Below are 19,532 nucleotides of genomic sequence, written 5' to 3' on the forward strand. Positions count from 1 at the left end.
AACCACCCCTTTCCCCCTTTCACATCCCCCCCCTCACTCCGTCCCTCCCCCTCTCTCCCTCCTTCCCATGCAGCGAGGCTCCGACTCCACGTCACAGACACCGCAGGTCCCCTGCCCCACCCCCCGGCCCAGAGAAACAGGCACTCCCGCAACACAATATTCCACTACTTACCTGGAGTAGACATCTAGGATCTTTGGTAAACACGAGGCATTGAGGTGATTGTGTGGAGTGCAAATGGAGATCTGAACCCGCCCGGGCCCACTGTGCACGCGCGTAAAGACAGCATCATGTTGCGTCGCTACTGCGTCATCAGCTTCCCCTAAATGCGCAGGCGCGAATGGTCGCAATAGTTTTCCCTAAAACTTCCTGCGGGCCGGAACCAGAATTTCGGGTAATTTCCGTCAAAGTGGAAACACTGATAGCGCTCCAATTTTTTTTTTCCTCTGGATTTTTTTTTTACACTGGGAAATAAAAACCTTGGCCGGAGGCCCCTGAGATTTTGAGGCCCTAGGCTTCAGCCTATGAAGCCTATATGTAAATCAGGCCCTGCCGAGGCCCCTCTAGAACTCGAGGCCCTAAAGCTTATACGTATATCCGGCCCTGGTCTTCCCAGTTCTCAATGCATGGATTTTTGCTTTGTGAAAAATTTGGGTCAGATTAACCAGACAACCATCAGCATTTGAATGGCTGAGGAAGTATGGGCTCCCTCGTATAAATGTCTCTGAAGTCCAATAGTGCAACACATGTGTCCATAGAGCACTGTTAACTGAGCACACTGAAATGCTGCAATTAGGATCTTATGCCCAGTTCAAGAGATAAAATATTTTAAACAAAGCATTCAGTGCATTATCTTCCTCACAGTTGACCTGCAGCTGAGTAATTCAAATAATTAGTGTTTGTTTTGGATTATTCCACATATTTAGTGACAACATCCCTTGCTCACTCTTTCTACTGCAGCTGCCTTTCTTCCCCTCTGGCACCTCACAAACCTAATGCTTCTTCCCACAGAGAGATGCTGCTTTACATAATTCACTAGACTGACACAAACAATGCTGGTCGGTGTAAGCTCCTGAGTGCAGTTGAAGTAGAGCATCACAAAACCAATTTGTCTGATCCAAGCTGGATTTAACTCACCGCTTGACTCTGATCAACCATGCATAGGGCCAGTGAAATGCATCTTGTAAGTTCTCAACAGTGAGTAGCCTCAGGTGGACTACTGCTGAGGTCTTGACCTGCAAACGCTCTTACAATCTTAGGCAGTTAAAGCTTCAACCCCAGTCTTATTAGACCTGTGAAACGGCTTTAAATTTATATGATATTCAGAGCCAATTAAAGCTATTAGTAGCTATCAACATTTTAAAGCATAAAGGCATCAAATGTATGAAACATTGAAAAAATAATAATCTCCTGGAATATTAAGAGATAAAATGAGTGACAAATAAATAACTTCTTGCCTCCCTAACCTCCAGACCAGGGCACACATTCAAATGTTTTTCCAATGCTTCACCAAGAGTGACAGGATAATCCCACCAAAACCATGTGGAAACTAGTGACAAAATGGATTGGCAGTCATATTGATATCTTTTTATCAGAACATTCTGGATGTACAGCAGATCCACATTTACATAGAAACATAGAAACATAGAAACGTAGAAAATAGGTGCAGGAGGAGGCCATTTGGCCCTTCATTGTGATCATGGCTGATCGTCCCCGATCAATAACCCGTGCCTGCCTTCTCCCCATATCGCTTGATTCTGCTAGTCACTAGAGCTCTATCTAACTCTCTATTTTATATCAAAGTCACGTGAGTGACTCCGTGAAGAGCCCGCCAGCCCGCATGCGCGTCAATACGTCGACGCATGGCGTGAGAATCGGAGCAGTTTGAAACTGCTCCGGTAGGTATGGGGAATTTTTCTTTCAGGAACAGGCCGCTGCTCCGAAAATTGGGGCAGCGGGCCCGGAGAAGCTGGCACAGCTTGTGCAGCTGCTGCCGTGGAGGCTCCGTATGGAGCTGGCGGCTATAAATAGCGGCTGCCGACTCAGCAGGGACATCGTCCGCTGTGGAAGCATGGTAAAGGAGCTGGCGGCTATAAATAGCGGCTGCCGGCTCAGCCGGGACATCATCTGGCGTGGAGGCTCCGTACGGAGCTGGTGGCTATAATTAGAGGCTGCCGGCTCAGCCGGGACATCGTCCGCCATGGAGGTTCCGTAAAGGAGCTGGCGGCCGAGACAGCGACCGCCGTGAAGGAATGGGGCTCCACGGGAGCAGGCGGCTGTTCGAAGCATCTGACTGGCGACACCTGTCCAGACACCTCAGTTGGAGCTCCGAAAGGGAGCCAGCCAGAGGCCTGATGAGTCAACACCTGGCTCAGGGTTGTGTTATATTCCTCCCCAAAGAAACTCCGGTGAGGCTCCAGAAGGGAGCAAGGATTCAGAGTCACTTGCAGGCGCAACCTGTCTAGTGAATATAAATAAATAAACTGACAAACAAATAAATGAATAAAAAATAAATGGATGGATAAAATGGAAAAAAGGAAATGTGCTCCTGGCTCAGGAGTCACTTACAGGTTGTGCCAGTCAGGTGCCAGTTAGATGCCTGTGGAAGCAACACCTGGTTCAGGGTTGCGTTAAAATATCTCCCACTCAGAAGAAGGGAAGCAACACCTGGCTCAGGGTTGCATTATAATTTTTCCCGCTCAGAAGAGGGGAGTGTTGGAGATTATTACATAAGTGACTCCAACTATGTGGATATCGATAAGGAAATCAAATCCATTGAACTAATGGGGGATATGCTTCATTTTAATCATATGAGGGAGCTACCGGCTCTTGTCACATATTTGCCATCCCTTTGGGGATAGGAGATTCACTGGAGGAAAATCTGGCTAAGAGTATCAGGAAAATATACCAGTCCAGATAACTGACAGACTTTTGGATGTTCCATATGTCAATTTCATCAGTTGGGATATCTCAGTGATGATATGTAGGCAATGAAATTATGTCAGCAAGTCCAAAACCGTTCTGGAGTAATTACGGCCTTTTGCAAGTCAGGGGTGTCATTCTCGGAAGTGCAGCAAGCTGCATTAACACTTCTCTGTAATACACAGTTGGGGCTATTGCCTTCGCAAAAATGCTATACAGCGTGGGATAATTCCAAATATGGCTCATTTTTACAGGGCCAGTAACGTGCAGCGTGCATAGTATCTCTTCAGAGAGGACTTATGTAGCAAGTTGAAGATTTGCAGGGGGAATTTAAGGCGGCTGCGGGGGTGCAGTACCATCCTATGTGGGTAAAGCTCCAGTATTCCGGTGGGTTTTTCACCCTGTATTCAAGGGGCAGGAAGTGCCGTTGAAGCTCCGGATAGGAGCAGTCGGAAGTCACTAGCTGGCCCCGCTAGAACAGTCTGTTGATCCAGGCTTGCAGTAGTGGCAGGTGTGACCTGTCCAGTGAGCCCCATTGAGGCACTGAAGGAGCAGCTGGCCAAAGGAGCAGCCTGTCGACCTAGGCTGGGAGAAACTGGCAGCGTGATCTGCACAGTCAGCGCCACCAAAGGCTCCAAAAAAGGCAGAAGCACCGCAGGAGCAGCCTGTCGAGCCAGGCTCTGAGTAATGACAGGCACTCAGTGAGCTCCGTTAAGGCTCCAAAGGAGCAGAAGGGGCCGAAGGAGCAGCCTGTAAAACCAGGCTGGGAATAACTGGTAGCGTGACCTGCACAGTAAAGCTCCAGCAAAGCTCAAACGAGGTTGTAGGCCGAAGAAGCACTCTTCCATTGGGCTCAGAAATACTGGCAGGCCTGCATTGTACAGCAATATCGCTTTTGAGCTCCGGAAAAGAGCTGTTTGGCAAGCGTGGGGCTGAAGATCTGGTCAGATATGGTCTGCAATGGAACTTCGCTGAAGCTCCAACAAGCAGGTCGGCCTGGGCTCAGAGACGCTGGCAGGTATGGTCTCTTTACTAACCTCCGTAAAACTCCGAAATGGAGTAGTCTGTCACCCCGGGTTTGGATTTACTGGCAGCATGGGCTGTCTAGTACCTTTCACTGTCTCTGGAGAAGAGCAGGTTGATGCAGAGACATGGGCAGGGTGCCTTGCATAGCAACCTCTGTAAGTTCCAAGTAGGAACAGTTTGGCTACCCTGGTTCAGGATAGACCATCTTGGGACTGGCTGGCCATATGGAACATATTGACCAGGGAAGCACTGCCTCACCATCTGTGATTGAGGTTATCAGGCTGCTCAGTAGATTGAGATAGTTTGAGGTTACCCTCAAAACATGCTTAATTCTTTCAGCTCAGCTAGTAGAGTTGCCAGTTCATTGGGAACATCATGGCCATCCACTCTGGGATAGGTAGCTACCAGCAGAAAGCCGATCTAGCATGTTTATCGGACCTGCAGGTTCATATTGTGAATAGAAAATATATATAATAATCTGTAGGCTCTCAATACCAGAATTCCTAATTGAGTGGCTGGTCGAAGAGAGTGTGTTGTGCACACTGGCGACTGAGATAGGTCGTTCCAGGCAGATGACTGCGGCAGCAACTCCTGGTTCACGGTTGCATTATGATATTTTCCACTCTGAGGGTAATTCTGCCTGAGAGGAGTTGACAGGGAACTCATATTCCCACACCAAGTGGATGCTGCACTTCAATTCTAGTTGCATAAGGATCTGGTGTATGTTCTGATTCTGTCAGACACTGGAGGTTTGTAGGTTAATGCCATCAGTTGAGGCAAAATCAAAGTCTAAAGGCTTTAACCCCAGAAAGTTTTGAGTTCTCAGGGGAAGAAAAATGTAGCATGCCAAATCAAGTTAGGATTTGGCTAGTCTGATCATGTGTTTGGTTAACCAGTTTAAGATGGATAATTGTCTTTCAGCAATTTAGCTGATTCAGAGGATTTAGGACCTCAATCGATCTTGAAGATGCATACTTTTCCATATCTATACACGAGAGGCACAGATATATCTGGTGTTTTTGATGACAAAGCCAGTGGTGGAAAGTTTAGGCTCTACCTAGGGGTTGTCTTCAGGCTTAGGCTATTGACAAAGATTCTAAAGCTAATACTGCCCTACTCAGATCAAAAGGGCATAGTGTCATGGAGTTTATAGACAACATGCTTTTGTAGCTGATAAGACTCAGGGGTTTTATCAGTAGATGCTTCTTACGGTATTAAACATGAGGCGACATGAATTTTAATAATGCCAATTTGGCCTACTTATTCAGGGTGTCCATTGTAAGAGGCCGCTGAAAGAAGCTCCTATTTACTCAAAGTCACGGGTGATGGCTAATTCAGCCTATTTCTCGTGCAGCTAGCTCTGCACAGTTGTATGGGAAGTTTGTGAAGAACACACGTGAGCTACTTTTCAACAGAAGTAGCAGAGGTTTGTGTTTCTTTCAGTTTGGGCTTAGAGAAGCGATTATGTTATAGCACAATTAACACTGCTTGTGCTCCTTTGTCATTCCCTCTCGTACCATAAGTGGGACAATAAATGATTGGTTATTCACCCACTGTTGACTAACGTTATGCAAGGTGTCTTTTATATGAACACTCTAAAGCCTAGTCTCATAGTAGTGTGGAATGTGTATCAGTAAATTATTATGCAGATATTCATCTGTATTCCTAATGGAAGCAGTATCTTGGGAGCAAGTTGATTATGCTTTTAGTAACTGATTTCAGCACCAAGAACACGGTCTTTACTCCATCTCCGGCTCAGTCTCTGGGTCATAACTGACATGAGGGTAGCTTGTTATGGGAATGATCTCATAAAGCAAAATGGGCATGGTTGGGTACAATTTGGAGTTGACAGCATACCCACCAGATCAGAGATTGGGGGTCTTATTACGTATACAGGTACACTGAGCTTGCTAGTACCTATGAGATGAAGGATAGTTTCTTCATTGTTATTTAATAGTTTTCTCTAGAGATTGCTGGTGTAGACCATCTCAACATGAATAGAGTGTAGCAGCCAATAGAATGGATATTCCCATTTCATCATCTTCTTGCAACAGCAGGAGGCTTACATAGTGCACTTTCAGAAGTTATAAAATTTGGTTGAATATGCCTGGATGATTGCAAGATAGAATTCTGAACATTGTTGCATGAGTTATTGTCTAACTCAAAGACAATTGGGACTGTGGTCCGATTAAGGGCAATGGCCATGTATGCAAGTTAGCATCATGTTGTTAATAACCCATGTCTTTTCTACCATTTATGGTTTATCTGTTTAAGTGTTTCACACACAGATTGGTTTACTGCATGAAACCACAGAGCTTTGAAGGCTTCAGGTCGTCACTCACGTGACTTCAATATAAAATAGAAAGATTAAACGAAAACTTACTTTGAAGTTCGATCTTTATTTTATGAGAAGTTGAAGTGAGGGACTACGTGCCCTCCACTCACAACCCTGAATTTCATAAAGATCATTCGGTAAGTCAACGGTTATTAATCTTTCTATAGTTTAAGTTTGTGCAAGTGGTATGTGGTTTCATACAGTTGCTCTGAAGATTGACGCGCATGCGGGCTGGCAGGCTCTTCACGTAGTCCCTCACTTCCACTTCTCATAAAATAAAGATCAAACTTCAAACGGTAAGTTTTCGTTTATTCTTTCTATTAAATCCATCCATTGATTTGGCCTCCACTGCCCTCTGTGGCAGTGAATTCCACAAATTCACAACTGTATGGGTGAAAAAGTTTTTCTCACCTCAGTCTTAAACGGCCTCCCCTTTATTCTAAGATTGTGTCCCCTGGTTCTGGACTCACCCAACATTGGGAACATTTTTCCTGCATCTAGCTTGTCCAGTCCTTTTATAATTTTATATGTTTCTATAAGACCCCCACCCCCCCCCCCCCCACCTCCCTCCCCCCCCCCCCACCTCCCCCCCCCCCTCATCCTCCTAAACTCCAGTGAGTACAAGCCTAGTCTTTACAATATTTCCGATCTTTTCGATATTTTGACAGACCATGACTTCTGGCTGAAAGCAGCTGAAATCCGATCCATTTATTTTCCACATGCACACATATGATTTTCCATAATTCTAGACTATTCCAAGCCAACAATGAACATCTAACTGTGGCAGACATTTCACTACTTTGTAGTTTACTTTGCAATTCCATGACTGTAATGCTGTCTACTTTAGCTTGTTTCATACTTTGTATACCTGCTTAACAAAACGTGATCAACTATAATTTTGAGGTCATGTTCCCTCATTCTGATGTCCCTGAAGATCAAAATACTATATTTTAAAGAATACCATACAAAGGTGTGACTGTTTGTATCAGCTGATTACCATTCCCAAACGATCATGGATCAACCAGATGGATCAACCAGTTCGGCCAACCAGTTAGGCACCCTTGGTGAAAAGGTCATGGACAAGATTGACACATTTGCTTTAAGAACAGGCATCACTGACATACCCTTCCCATGACCATCAAAACAGTGAGATGCACATCATTTTCAGAATAGTGTGCCATTTCTAAGGAACTATAGGCCTGACATGCTATGGGTCGATGATCATTGGGAATTTGAATAAGGTAAGGGAAATCTGATCAAGCAAACTTAAGTTCTCCAAATTCATTTGACATCAAAATCCAAGGGTGACGAGTCTTGGCAAGTAATTAAAGGATGGAAATCTATTTAAATAAATGGTTGGTGAATGGCAACCTATGCAAAGCTGGGAATTATTGTTAAACGGTGATTTCACAGCCAAGATTTTTCATCTTTTCAACATGAAATCTTTCGATTGCAGTGTATTTTGTATGAAATGGAAAGGCATTTTATCCTTTTATGCCTGTATTTGAATGTTGGTACTTGGAGAATGAAATGATCCATTTATAACAGCTAACCTATTTTCTATATGTGGAAGCTGCATAATGCAACTAAGTTCTCAATTTAATTGCGATTAAAGAAGCTTTAAAAAGTACTGCATAGTGACAATCTGATCAACAATCCAAATATGCTCTCCGTGCTACTCAACGCAAAGGAAAAATGATTTGTTTTTATCAGTAGCAAAACGAAATTTGTTTTCCTTACAAAAATGGCACAATAAGATGTTGGGTACTCACATCACGTCCATGAATAACCGTGTGTCTGTTCCTTCCCTCGTAATCCACCACTTCAATATAATCGAGATATACATCTGCCCAGTAGACCAGTTTGGTTACCAAGTCAAGGGTGATGGCATATGGCTGTTCTATTTTAGTGTCCACTATCCTGGAGCGGCGTTGTCCATCCATGTCACACCTTTCAATCTTGGCGACATCACCATAGTCAGTGAAGAATAGTTTCCTATTTAATAAAAAAAGTAACTATCATGAGTGAAGTATTACAATTTCTGCAATCGATAAAATCTCCAAGGTTACATTTGTTTTCACTAAAAGTGGAGAAATACATGATGCAAACTGTAGTCTTAGTTTGAAAGATATATGCATGCCTTATTGACCATCTAGCTTCCATGAGCTGTGACAATTGATTAAAAGATACATTGACTGGACTAGCATGGAGTTGTGTGGTGTGGGGGAGGCTGGTGTGGAAGAAAGAAGTGAATGAACATTGGGATTGGGGTGGTTGTGGCAGACTATAGCCTGCAGCTTTATTGTGAAGTTGGAACAGGGCACTCCCATTTCCTTCACTTCTCACCAAGTTGCAGACAAATGTTATTCAATTTACTTTCCTGGTGGTAAAACCTCCATCAATCATTTTTTGTTTTAGGATTGTCCATTTGGTGCCTGACCATCTGAATTAGGTGACCGCAACTTGTAAAATACATGTTGCAGCGGTTTGCAATCCAGTCATTAAGTGCTAATGTGTCGGACGGAATTGCAGATGCTGGTTTACACTGAAGATGGACACAAAATACTGGAGTAATTCAGCGGGTTAGGCAGATGCTGCTTGCCACGCTGCGTTACCAGCATTTTGTGTTTATCTTCATGAAGCACTAATATTGTATTAGCATGTGATGTAGCTATCTACAGAACTGACCTAATTCATGCAGTGGAGAGCACATTCATTCTTAGCAAGCGATCCACCATGTTGCATCTTTAGGATTTATTGGTGTAAATTTGGTGCAGCAATTCATTGGCTTATGTTTTTCAGCTTCCCACTTTGAAGTCAAATGTCCATTATTTTTCACTTTACCTTTCGTGATCAAGAAACAGAAGGCTAATTGCCTTTGTAAGGCTTCCTCAGCATGACCTTATTCAAATTAATTGCAACCAAGTATATATTTATTAATAGTCATGTTTTATACAAATATGATAACATTTTGTCAACATCTCAGACGTCTCTATTTTTTAAGTTTGCCAGGACATTACAGTTAGGTTTTGAGGATTGTGAGATGCATTCACATCTCTTTTCACCAAAGGTTTTCTGTAAATTTGCAGATCAGGCTCCAATTACATCCCAATATCTGTAGGTAATTTCTACCAGTGGAAGTGAAGACCAGATCATCATGAGAAGGAGAAAATGCCAAGAATTTTCTCTCTAAGAAAATATACATGGGGAGAGAATGAATAGATGAGATATTTCCCTCTTGAGAAAAGAAGCATTGAGGATTTATACAGAAGAAACTTGTTTAACCAGAAAATGTGACAAAGTCCTTGTAAATAAGTCAAGTCTGACACACTGTAACTTTACTGAGTATTTAATTAAGGCACATGTGAAGCACGTCCCAGTACTGACTGCATCTAGTCTTCAGGCGTACTGGAACCAAGGGAGGAGCAAAGGGAGGATATCACAGTTATACTGAGAAGACTAAGGCGTGGTTAGTGGTATTGAGGTAGCTACATTATAGGTTGCATGCATAAACCATCTACATCCTTTCCCTTAGAAATCTAAAATTGAAGTTAGAACGGTGGCAGTGTAATTATACAACACATGCAAATTCAGGCGAAATCACCGTAGCGGACAGGAGGTTTGACAACCCGACCCGAGCGGGTGCGTATAACACCATCACCCTCCCCACCAGATAGAAGAGGAGGCGAAGCAGCAGCAGCCGGGAAGGAGAGAGCAGGTGGAGACCCAACCGGGAATGCGGGAGGTGACCCAGCCGGCACGGGAGATCCAGGAGGAGGAGACGGAGGAGAAGGAGGAGAAGGACATCGAGCAGGGGAGGAAATCATCTGCCCGAACCCAGGAAGCACAGAAGGAGGAGAATGCGGCAAGCGCACTGACCGGGGCATGCAGGGAGCAGTGGGGTAATTGGTAATGACAGGCTTGAAGCGCAACGGAGGAGCGTAAGGATCCGCTGGAGGAGGCTGCGGCTCGTTAACGGCCAACAGGTGCTGGCGACTCCGATGGTATACAGTTCCATCAAAGTCCACCAGGTAAGATCTCGGGGAGTCGTCGACACCAACAACGGTTGCGAGTCGGGAGAATCCGGTGGCTGTCTGCATGCGGACGACCTGGCCAGACAGTAGTGACGAGAGCGGGCGGCAGGACTTGTCGTGAGAGCGGCGCTGTACCTCATGCTTGAGGGCAATCCGTTGCTGGACGGCGGCAGGATGGAGGACCTTGGGCACCAGGGACTGTTGGGCGATCGGCATCGGTGGGCGAAGCACGTGGGACATCAGACGCTGGGCAGGTGATCGCATGGTAGGGTCCCGTGAGATGTTGCGAAGGTTGAGCAGACCCAGGTAGAAGTCACCATTGGAGAGACGAGACTGCTCGAGCAAATTCTTGGCACTGCGGACAGCTCGCTCGGCCAGCCCGTTGCTCTGCGGGTACTCGGGGCTGCTGGTATAGTGAGTGAAGTTCCACCGCAGCGAAAGCCTGGAATTCTGTGCTGGTGAACTGACGGCCGCTGTCGGTCTGTAAGCGGACCGGGGACCCGAAGGTAGCAAAGTGTCTGCGCAGCTTACTGATAACCATTTCAGAAGTGATGGCAGGTAGAAGGTCCACCTCAAACCAGTTGGAGTATGAATCAACCAGCACCAGGTAGTGCTTGCCTCGCCATTCGAATATGTCAGCAGTCAGCGAGGTCCAGTGCATGGCAGGCGCAGGCTGCTGCAGAAGTGGCTGGCGCTGCTGATGTGGGGCCAGGGTGTTGCAATCAGGACAGGAGGCTACTCGGGCTTTAATGTACTTGGCCATGCCGGGCCAATAGTATTGTTCTTGGGCATGTGAGACAGTGGCATCGGCTCCGGGATGCCCCATGTGAGCAGCGTTGTAGTACACGTCGTATAGGGAGGCAGGGACGACCACCTTGTGACCCTTGATGATGATACCGTCCCGGAGCACCAGTTCGTCGCGGACCAGAAAGAAAGGGTGGGCACCCGCAGGCAGTGAGGTGTGTCTGCTGGGCCACCCCCGCTGGATGACAGCTGCGAGCTGTTGCAGGTCGGGGTCGTTGGCGGTGTGCTCAACCAGGCACTGCAGCTGCTTAGAGGGAACAAAGTTGACATTAAGTACCTGCAGTTCCTCCTGCTCATAAGGGTGCCTGTCACAGGAGGAGCGGGGGGCCCGGGACAGCGCGTCGGCCACATGCATCTCGGTGCCCTTCTTGTACACGATTAGAAAGTCAAACCGCTGGAGCTGTAGCATCATGCGCTGGAGTCTGGCTGGAGTGATGTGGATGGGCTTATTGAGGATGGTCACCAAGGGTTGATGATCCGTCTCGACGGTGAACCTGGTACCGAAAAGGAAGTCCTTGAGCTTGGCGCAGGCGAATATAACCGCAAGAAGCTCCTTCTCAATTTGTGCATAACGCTGCTCAGTGTCTGTCATGGTACGCGAGGCATAAGAAATGGGCTGCAGCGAGCCGTCATCATGCAGTTGCAGGCAGGCAGCACCGAGTCCGAAGCGGGAAGCATCGCACGTAACTACAATCGGACGTTGCAGATCGAAAAACTTGAGAGTCAGTGTACTGATCAGCTTTGTTTTGAGAAGGTCGAAAGCCTGCTGGTGTTGGGGAAACCAAGACCAGGCAATGTTTTTCTTTGTCAGTTGCCTCAGGGGTGCGCTCAACTCGCTGAGGTCGGGGATGAACTTTCCCAAGTAGTTGACCATGCCCAGGAATCGCTGCAGGCTGATCACGTCGGTCGGAGCAGGCAGCTCAGAGATAGCGTTGGTTTTCTGCGGATCGGGTTTCAGCCCGTGGGCTGTGAAGATGTGGCCAACATAGGGTACTTCAGCTACACGGAACTTGCACTTTGACAGGTTGAGTTTTAAGTTGATCTGGCGAGCACGGTCGAGAATTCTGCGGGGGTTGTGGTCGTGCTCAGCAGCATCTTTCCCGTAAACCAGGATGTCATCCACGATAATGGCACACGGCAGCCCGGCAAACAGTTGCTCCATGGAGCGTTGAAACACTTCGCTGGCAGAGTTGATGCCGAACGGCATCCGCAAAAATTTGAATCTTCCGAAGGGGGTGCCAAAAGTGGTTAAGTTCGAGGAGTGCTTGTCCAGAGGTATTTGCCAGAATGAGCTCCTGGCATCAAGGACAGAGAACACCGTGGCCTGGCCGACCTGGGCAGCAACATCTTCTACAGTCCTCATGGGATAATGAGGACGTCTTATTGCTAGATTTAAGTCTTTGGGGTTGATGCACACCCGTATCTCATTCTTACCTTTCTTCATGGTGGCGACCATGGTGGAGACCCAATCAGTGGGTTCGCTGACAGCTTCAAGTACTCCCATGTCAACCATGTTCTTAAGCATGGCTTCGACCTTGTACTTCATAGCAAACGACACCCTGTGCGGAGCACGGACCACTGGCACAACCGACGGGTCAGTTGCGATCTTGTACACAAGGGGCAGCTTACCCAGTTCATCATCGAATAGGGCTGGGTATTCAGAAAGGGGATTCAACATCACCCGCACTTCGTGGACAGAGCGGTCAAAGGACACCAGTCCGAGATCCTGACACGCCTGATTGCTCAGCAGAGTCACACAATCACAGTCAAGGATGAAGAACGACAGGTCTCTCGAAGATTTCTTCAGCACACAGTGGAAGGTGGCCCTCCCCACAGGTTTCAGCTCCTCTCCCCCATAAGCATGCAATATGGAGCGATCAGCAGTTAACAGCTCATTATTTCTAATCTTCCTGAACAGGGATGTTGACATAACATTCACCTTCGCACCCGTGTCTAGCTTAGCAGTGAAGGATTTGTTGTTGACAGTGACCAGTACAGAAGGATCGGGGAGGCGAGATTGATTATGAAGGAGAGAATAAACACTGGCATCTCCCATGGAAGTGCTGGGCTCAGAGTCGAGGGCAGTGTCGACAGAAGACTGGGAACCGAATTCGTTATCAACTTGTTGCAGGTTGTTTAAAACTTGTCTGGGAGCTGGAGGAATGTTCCCACGGGAGCTACAGGCAGCTGAGAAATGGTTCATCTTCTTACAGAAATTACAAGCTTTGCCAAAAGCTGGATACTGCGACTGCATAGAGTGGACATAATTACAGTTGGGGCACTTTTTAACAAGCGGGACCCGAGCGGCATAAATCAGCTGCGGTGCAGGGCGAACGTTGTCTTGCTTCCAGCGGGGCATAGCAACACCAGTCAGATTGATAGCCCGATTGTCAGATCCCCTCTGCCCATGTAGCGGGGCAACCACCTCAGCTAGTCTGCATGCATGCATAGCTTCAGTCAGCGTGAGATCCGGTTTTCGCAGCAGCTCGGCTCGTAGCTTCTGATCTAGCATGCCGGTGACTAAAATATCTCTAGTGAGCTGATCACACATGTTCTCGAAACGGCACCGTTGAGCAAGGTAGCGCAGGTCAGCGATAAAACATTCAACAGGCTCATCAGGCTGCTGCCTTGTAAAGAATCTAGCCCGCTCCAATATATGGTTGGAGGGCAAGTCACAAATCTCCGCAAACTTGCGTAATAGACATACCGGGTCATTGGCAGACTCCGCCGGCTCGACGACCTGGTCGTTGTCATCCAGGACCGCTGGATTGTAGATGTAGATGTAGATGTAGAGCGGAAGCTCAGAGGGGACCGTGCCTTTGCTGTGTCGGCACCCAAATTATGGAACGATCTGCCTCTCCACATTAAACAGGCCTCTTCTCTGTCTGTTTTTAAATCACTTCTTAAAACCCATCTCTTCTCCGTTGCCTTTGATACCCAGTAAGATGTTGACTTTATTTACTTGATTTAATTTCTTATTTTGATTGCTTTTATTGCGTGGCTATTATTTTTACTCATGTTTTATGTCTTTTAATTTATTGTTGTATTTCATATGTAATTTTTGCGCCTTATGTGAGCTGTTATGTTATGTTCTGTTATGTTGTCTGTTTATGATGTCTTGTTTATTCTTCTGTACAGCACTTTGGTCAACATTGGTTGTTTTAAAGTGCTTAACAAATAAAGTTGGATTGGATTGGATTGGATGAAAGTCCAAGCTCGTTTCATGGCCTCAGGACCGGCAAGGTTCAGCAGCAGTGAGGCTTTGACCGCATCAGGGTCATTTCGGTGCACGATGTTGATGAAGTGGTTGTAGTCCATCACGAAAGTAGCCCATCGCTCCGCAATGTCAGCGTCAAAGACAAGGGGAGATGGCTTTCGGCACAAGAATGCCATGGCAAAGAGGGAATTAAACACTAGTAAAACTAGGGGCAAATAAAACCCGATAAACAGGAGGCGTGCGTTTCACTTGCTGACACCATGTAAAGAAGTCAAGTCTGACACACTGTAACTTTACTGAGTATTTAATTAAGGCACATGTGAAGCACGTCCCAGTACTGACTGCATCTAGTCTTCAGGCGTACTGGAACCAAGGGAGGAGCAAAGGGAGGATATTACAGTTATACTGAGAAGACTAAGGCGTGGTTAGTGGTCTTGAGGTAGCTACATTATAGGTTGCATGCATAAACCATCTACAGTACTGAAGTCACTTAGTGGGTCAGGCAGCATCTCTGAAGAACATGGATAAGTGACGTTTTGGGTCAGGACCCATCTTCAGAATGAAGAGTGAAAGCTGGAAGCCAGATCACCGTAAAAAGTAACTACAGCTGCAGGGCCGGCACTAGTGGCTGCATTGTGCAGGCTGGGACTCATATAATCCATTTCTTTGGTTAATTTCTTATTGGGGTTAGGAAGAAACTAAGTGCACATCGATACCACAGTCCTCCCGTGCATGGTTCCTTTGAGATATAAAAGTACCATGAACAAAGCAGCAGCTGTAATTTGTAACAGTATTATAACCCACTCTCATCTGTGCCTACCAGCTATTCCACACCAATACGGAATTTTTGCTATTTGTCCCAGCAACACAACTTGCAATAAAATCACAGAGTGCTGGAGTAACTCTGCAGGTCAGGTAGCATCAGACACACAGAGTTACTGCAGCACTTTGTGTTTTTTCATAAACCAGCATCTTCAGTTCATTGTGTGGGGATTAAAATCATCCACTGAGTTGCGCCAGCAATGGCTGCCTCGCCAACAGTCTGTCTGTCCTTTCATTCTTTGTGTTTTAATAGTATGTTAAATGTATGTTTTTAGTGTTCTTTAGCTTGTTTTATGTGAGCGGTGGGGGATGGAGGAAACGTTTTCTAATCTATCACCTCAACGGAGATGCGATTTCTTTCCGTATTGTATCTCCGTTAGTACTGTGGCCTAACATCAAGGAGTTGGCGGCCTTTGCTGGAGACCGATTTCGAGAGCTCCACCACGGGTGCCTATGGGACTTTTAATGTCGCGGAGCCCGCGATCCCTTTGCCAGGGATCGACCTCAGAGCTCCAACCCTGGATGCTTGCGGACTTTAACATCACGGAGCCCGCGGTCTCTGGTCAGAGACCGACTTCAGGAACTCCAAGTTGCGGGAGTTTCGACCGCCCCGATGCGGGAGTTCTGATTACCCCGACGTGGGATTTTCGACCGCCGGTTGCGGGAGCTTTGATCGCCCCGATGGATGGCTCGACTGCTCCGACCGCGGGAGATTGAAGAGGAAGAAGATTGGACTTTTTTTCCTTCCATCACAGTGAGGAATGTGGGGAATCAGCAGTGGTGGATGTTTATGTTAACTTTTATGTACTTTCTGTCTTGTTGCTTTGTTTTCCTATGGCTATATGGTAATTCGCATATAACTGTACCTTAATTGATACATGTGACAATAAAAGCCCTTTGAAAACTTTGAAACCATTGAAAATCATCCCTTTCATCAGAATATTTCACATTCATTATGTTTCTTTGAGCTTAGTTGTAGCGGAGCCTGTTAGCGCACGCAGATATCTAACCTGGTGTTCAGAAGTCGCGGTCATGTGAATCGGAAGGGGCTGTTGTTTTTGCGCGTTTTTTCCCCTGCGTGAGTTAGTTCAGTGCTGACCATCGATGTGGCCAGACGTGTCTGTTAAACCTGTATGCTGCAACTTGAACTTTCGCATAAAGTATTGTTGAAAACTCCAGGAGTCGTTTATCAAACCACTAAAGTCTCATAGTATAATTATAAAAAAGAGCAATTTTTTTGGATAAATAATATAAAAGCATTAATATGATGTCGTTAAACGAGTCTTCAACAATGTTTTTGAATACACTACTTTACATGTTGAAAATTGTACAATGTTCTCAAGTTATGGCAGTCAGTAATCATTGAATGAGGTAGGCAGGGCAAGGTCAGCAGAAATTAGCACAGAATTGCTGCAGCAAACTAATTACTTGGACTTTAAGATGTTAACAGAAGAAAATGTAGCATGGTGATAAAGAAAATGGGTCATGGTAAATGTTTCTGTTTGTGAGAATTTGCCAGGGGATTTCCAATGCTATTTAGTAAATTATTCTTTCTTTTCCAATCCACTGCAAGGTTTTCCCCAAACTATAACATTTACAGATTAAAGATATTCTCTCCTTTCTAAACTGCATTATTCCTGTTGCCCTTTAACTATGATCCAATGATATTTTCGCAAATGTTGCCTTACAGAGATATGAGCAGTCATTGGAGTCTTATCTAAATTGTGTTTTCAGAGAACTTCCACTGCCAGGAGCAAAGAAACAATACAATATTTTCAAACGTGTTTACAATGAATTATTAATTTTTAATTTTAGATTGAGAAAAGCAACACAATGGGAATAAAGAACCACAATTATCACTGATTACATTAAACTGATGGTCAATTTGTATTTAATTATTGTTTATTTGTCTTTATATTTATGTCTATAACACAGATACTTTGCAAAAATAAAAGCAAATTTGTATTTGCCTCATGCAAAGTTATCAGTACACAGCTGTGAAATTTAATTATATATATGTCATAAATTATCTGACCATGAATACATTTGCACCTGAAAAATTATGCACAACACAATAAAGGGCAACATTTGATTAGTGTCATTAGTGTTGTCAGTAACCATGTTACAAGGTGCCCCAGCATAAAATATGATGTTTATTCAGCAACAGGATGCACAGGCCCAATTAATCACCTAATTAGCATTAATATGCTCATTGAATGCACATCTACACACTGGAATTAATGTTCGTACACTGACAAAGAAAGGGCCACTTGGGGCACAAATTGAGAGATGTCATTTTATTATAAAGATATCCAAACAATCTGCTGTAAGACCTTTGGAAACCCTGACTGAATTTTTTGGTTAATTTCATATGTGATGACTTTTAATAAGACAAGGAAGTATGCCATTTATTTTGTGGTAGGAAAAGTTATGTTGCAGATGTCAAGAAATGCACTCTTTAATTACACATAACTCTTTAACCAGCTTCAGTTTCATTCTTGGGGAGTAAAAGTAATTGGAAAGGTCAGGAGCTTAATTATTCCCTTGCCTTATTGGCCTGAGAATTTGATAATGCCATGCTTTCTCAGACTGCTGTAGCTAATTGGTGAAATATTCCAAATCGATTCATACTAACACTAACACAAGACTGAGGCAATTAACATAGTAACAACAAATAATTTCAACATTTTCTGAGTTGCAAATACCATTATCTTTAAAATGCATTTCCCTCCACAGATGCTGCTCAGCCCGCTGAGTTCATCCAGCAGCTTTCCTTTTATTTTAAAGCACAAACATCAATAATGCTCTTTCAGACTTCTTCTACCTTACATCACCACTGAACAAAAGGTCCACAACCAGAGCCTGGAACACATACTATTTTCAATACATCTTGAGCCATCTCAAAATAAAGACAGATATCAGTGATGGAATTCATCATTGCCTTCAGAATACTACCAGAGCCTTTGGTTATCTGAAGAAAAGAATGTTTTAAGATGAACAACTGTAACTTGGCAGAACTTCATTGCCTACTGGGTAGCAATTATTCTGCCTTTCTGTACACTTCTGATATGTGGACGACATGCAGCAGGCATCTCAGAGCACTGGAAATCTACCACGAATGTGGTCTCTAAAAAGACACCAGTATTTATGCTTGCCTACTCAATTGCCTACACAATTGATAAATTATGGATCATTCCACACTTATGTAAAAAAAAACATGCCTATTGGTAAGTATTCCCATCCACTTACCGTGGCAGTGAAAAATAATGGCATTTGTTGTACGAGGGATGATTTCTTACCTTTACATTTCTGTAAATTGAGTTTTTTGTAATGAGTTATATTTAAAATTAAAACATAGAGAAAAAAGTCTGCCTTAATGGACTCGGAGACAAATTTTACAGACACAGAGTTAGCAGAGAAATAGGCCCTTTATCATCCATGTGCCTTCCTGAGCTAGTCCCATTGGCCCAAATCCCTCTACTCACCTTCCCTGTCCACAAACCAGTCTAAATGTATTTTAAACATTTTATTTGTACCCACCTGTACCACATCATGTGGCATCTAGTTCCACATATCCACCACTCTGTGAGTGAAAAAGATGCCCTTTGTGCCCACTTCCAGCCTTTCTCTTCCCATCTTAAATTTATGCCCTCTAGTTTTAGATTCCCCTAACCTGGGAAAAATACTGTAATCGGCTGCCTTATTTATGCCCCTCGTAGTTTGTCCCAAGGAAAACAGCCCCATATCCAACCTCTCCCTATAATTCAAGCCCTCCCGTCCCAGTAATATTCTTGTGAATCTTATCTGCACTGTCTCTAATGTAACTAAGAGTCAAGAGTGTTTTACTCTGATATGGCCCGAAAGAACAATAAAATTCTTACTTTCAGCAGCAGCACAACAATCTTCAATAAATAATAATAAACAAACAAAAGAAGTTCAATAAATAAAAAAATACAACACAGTGCAAATAAAGAAAGCCAAAGTCCCTAGTGTAACCCAGACAGGCCATAGTTCAGATTTTAGTTGCAGTTTGTAATGTTCAATAATCTGATGGTTATTGTGAAGAAGTTGTACCTGAACCGATGGCAGGAGTGAACCTATGCTATGGTGACTAGAACAGCATACAATAAATAAGCAGTTACACTAATGTTTTGCATATGTGTAATCTGATGTTGCAACTCTTGTATCAGTGCCATGTCCAAGTCTTCTTCGATACCCTGCCTAGCTGTGTCACCACCACCTTCAATGAACTATGCACTTGTACAAGAGGTGCTTCTGTTCTCCATTACCCCCAGTGCCCTGTCATTCAGTGATTATGTCCTGCCCTGGTTAAACTTCCCAAAACACATCTGTCCACACTTGTCTGAATTAAAT

At 44.7% G+C, this 19,532-nt stretch overlaps 1 protein-coding gene across 1 annotated transcript in view; it reads right to left on the reverse strand.

Moving 5' to 3' along the window:
• The window catches only part of lrp1b (LDL receptor related protein 1B), a 1,292,371-nt gene that overhangs the window by 822,551 nt on the left and 450,288 nt on the right, over window positions 1–19,532 (reverse strand). Inside the window, exon 8 of the mRNA XM_033023505.1 lies at window positions 8,054–8,276. Coding sequence (XP_032879396.1) covers window positions 8,054–8,276 — 223 coding nt within the window. The remainder of the gene's footprint in view (window positions 1–8,053; window positions 8,277–19,532) is intronic.

This window comes from Amblyraja radiata, chromosome 7 (genome assembly GCF_010909765.2).
Source record: "Amblyraja radiata isolate CabotCenter1 chromosome 7, sAmbRad1.1.pri, whole genome shotgun sequence".
Lineage (NCBI taxonomy): Eukaryota > Metazoa > Chordata > Chondrichthyes > Rajiformes > Rajidae > Amblyraja > Amblyraja radiata.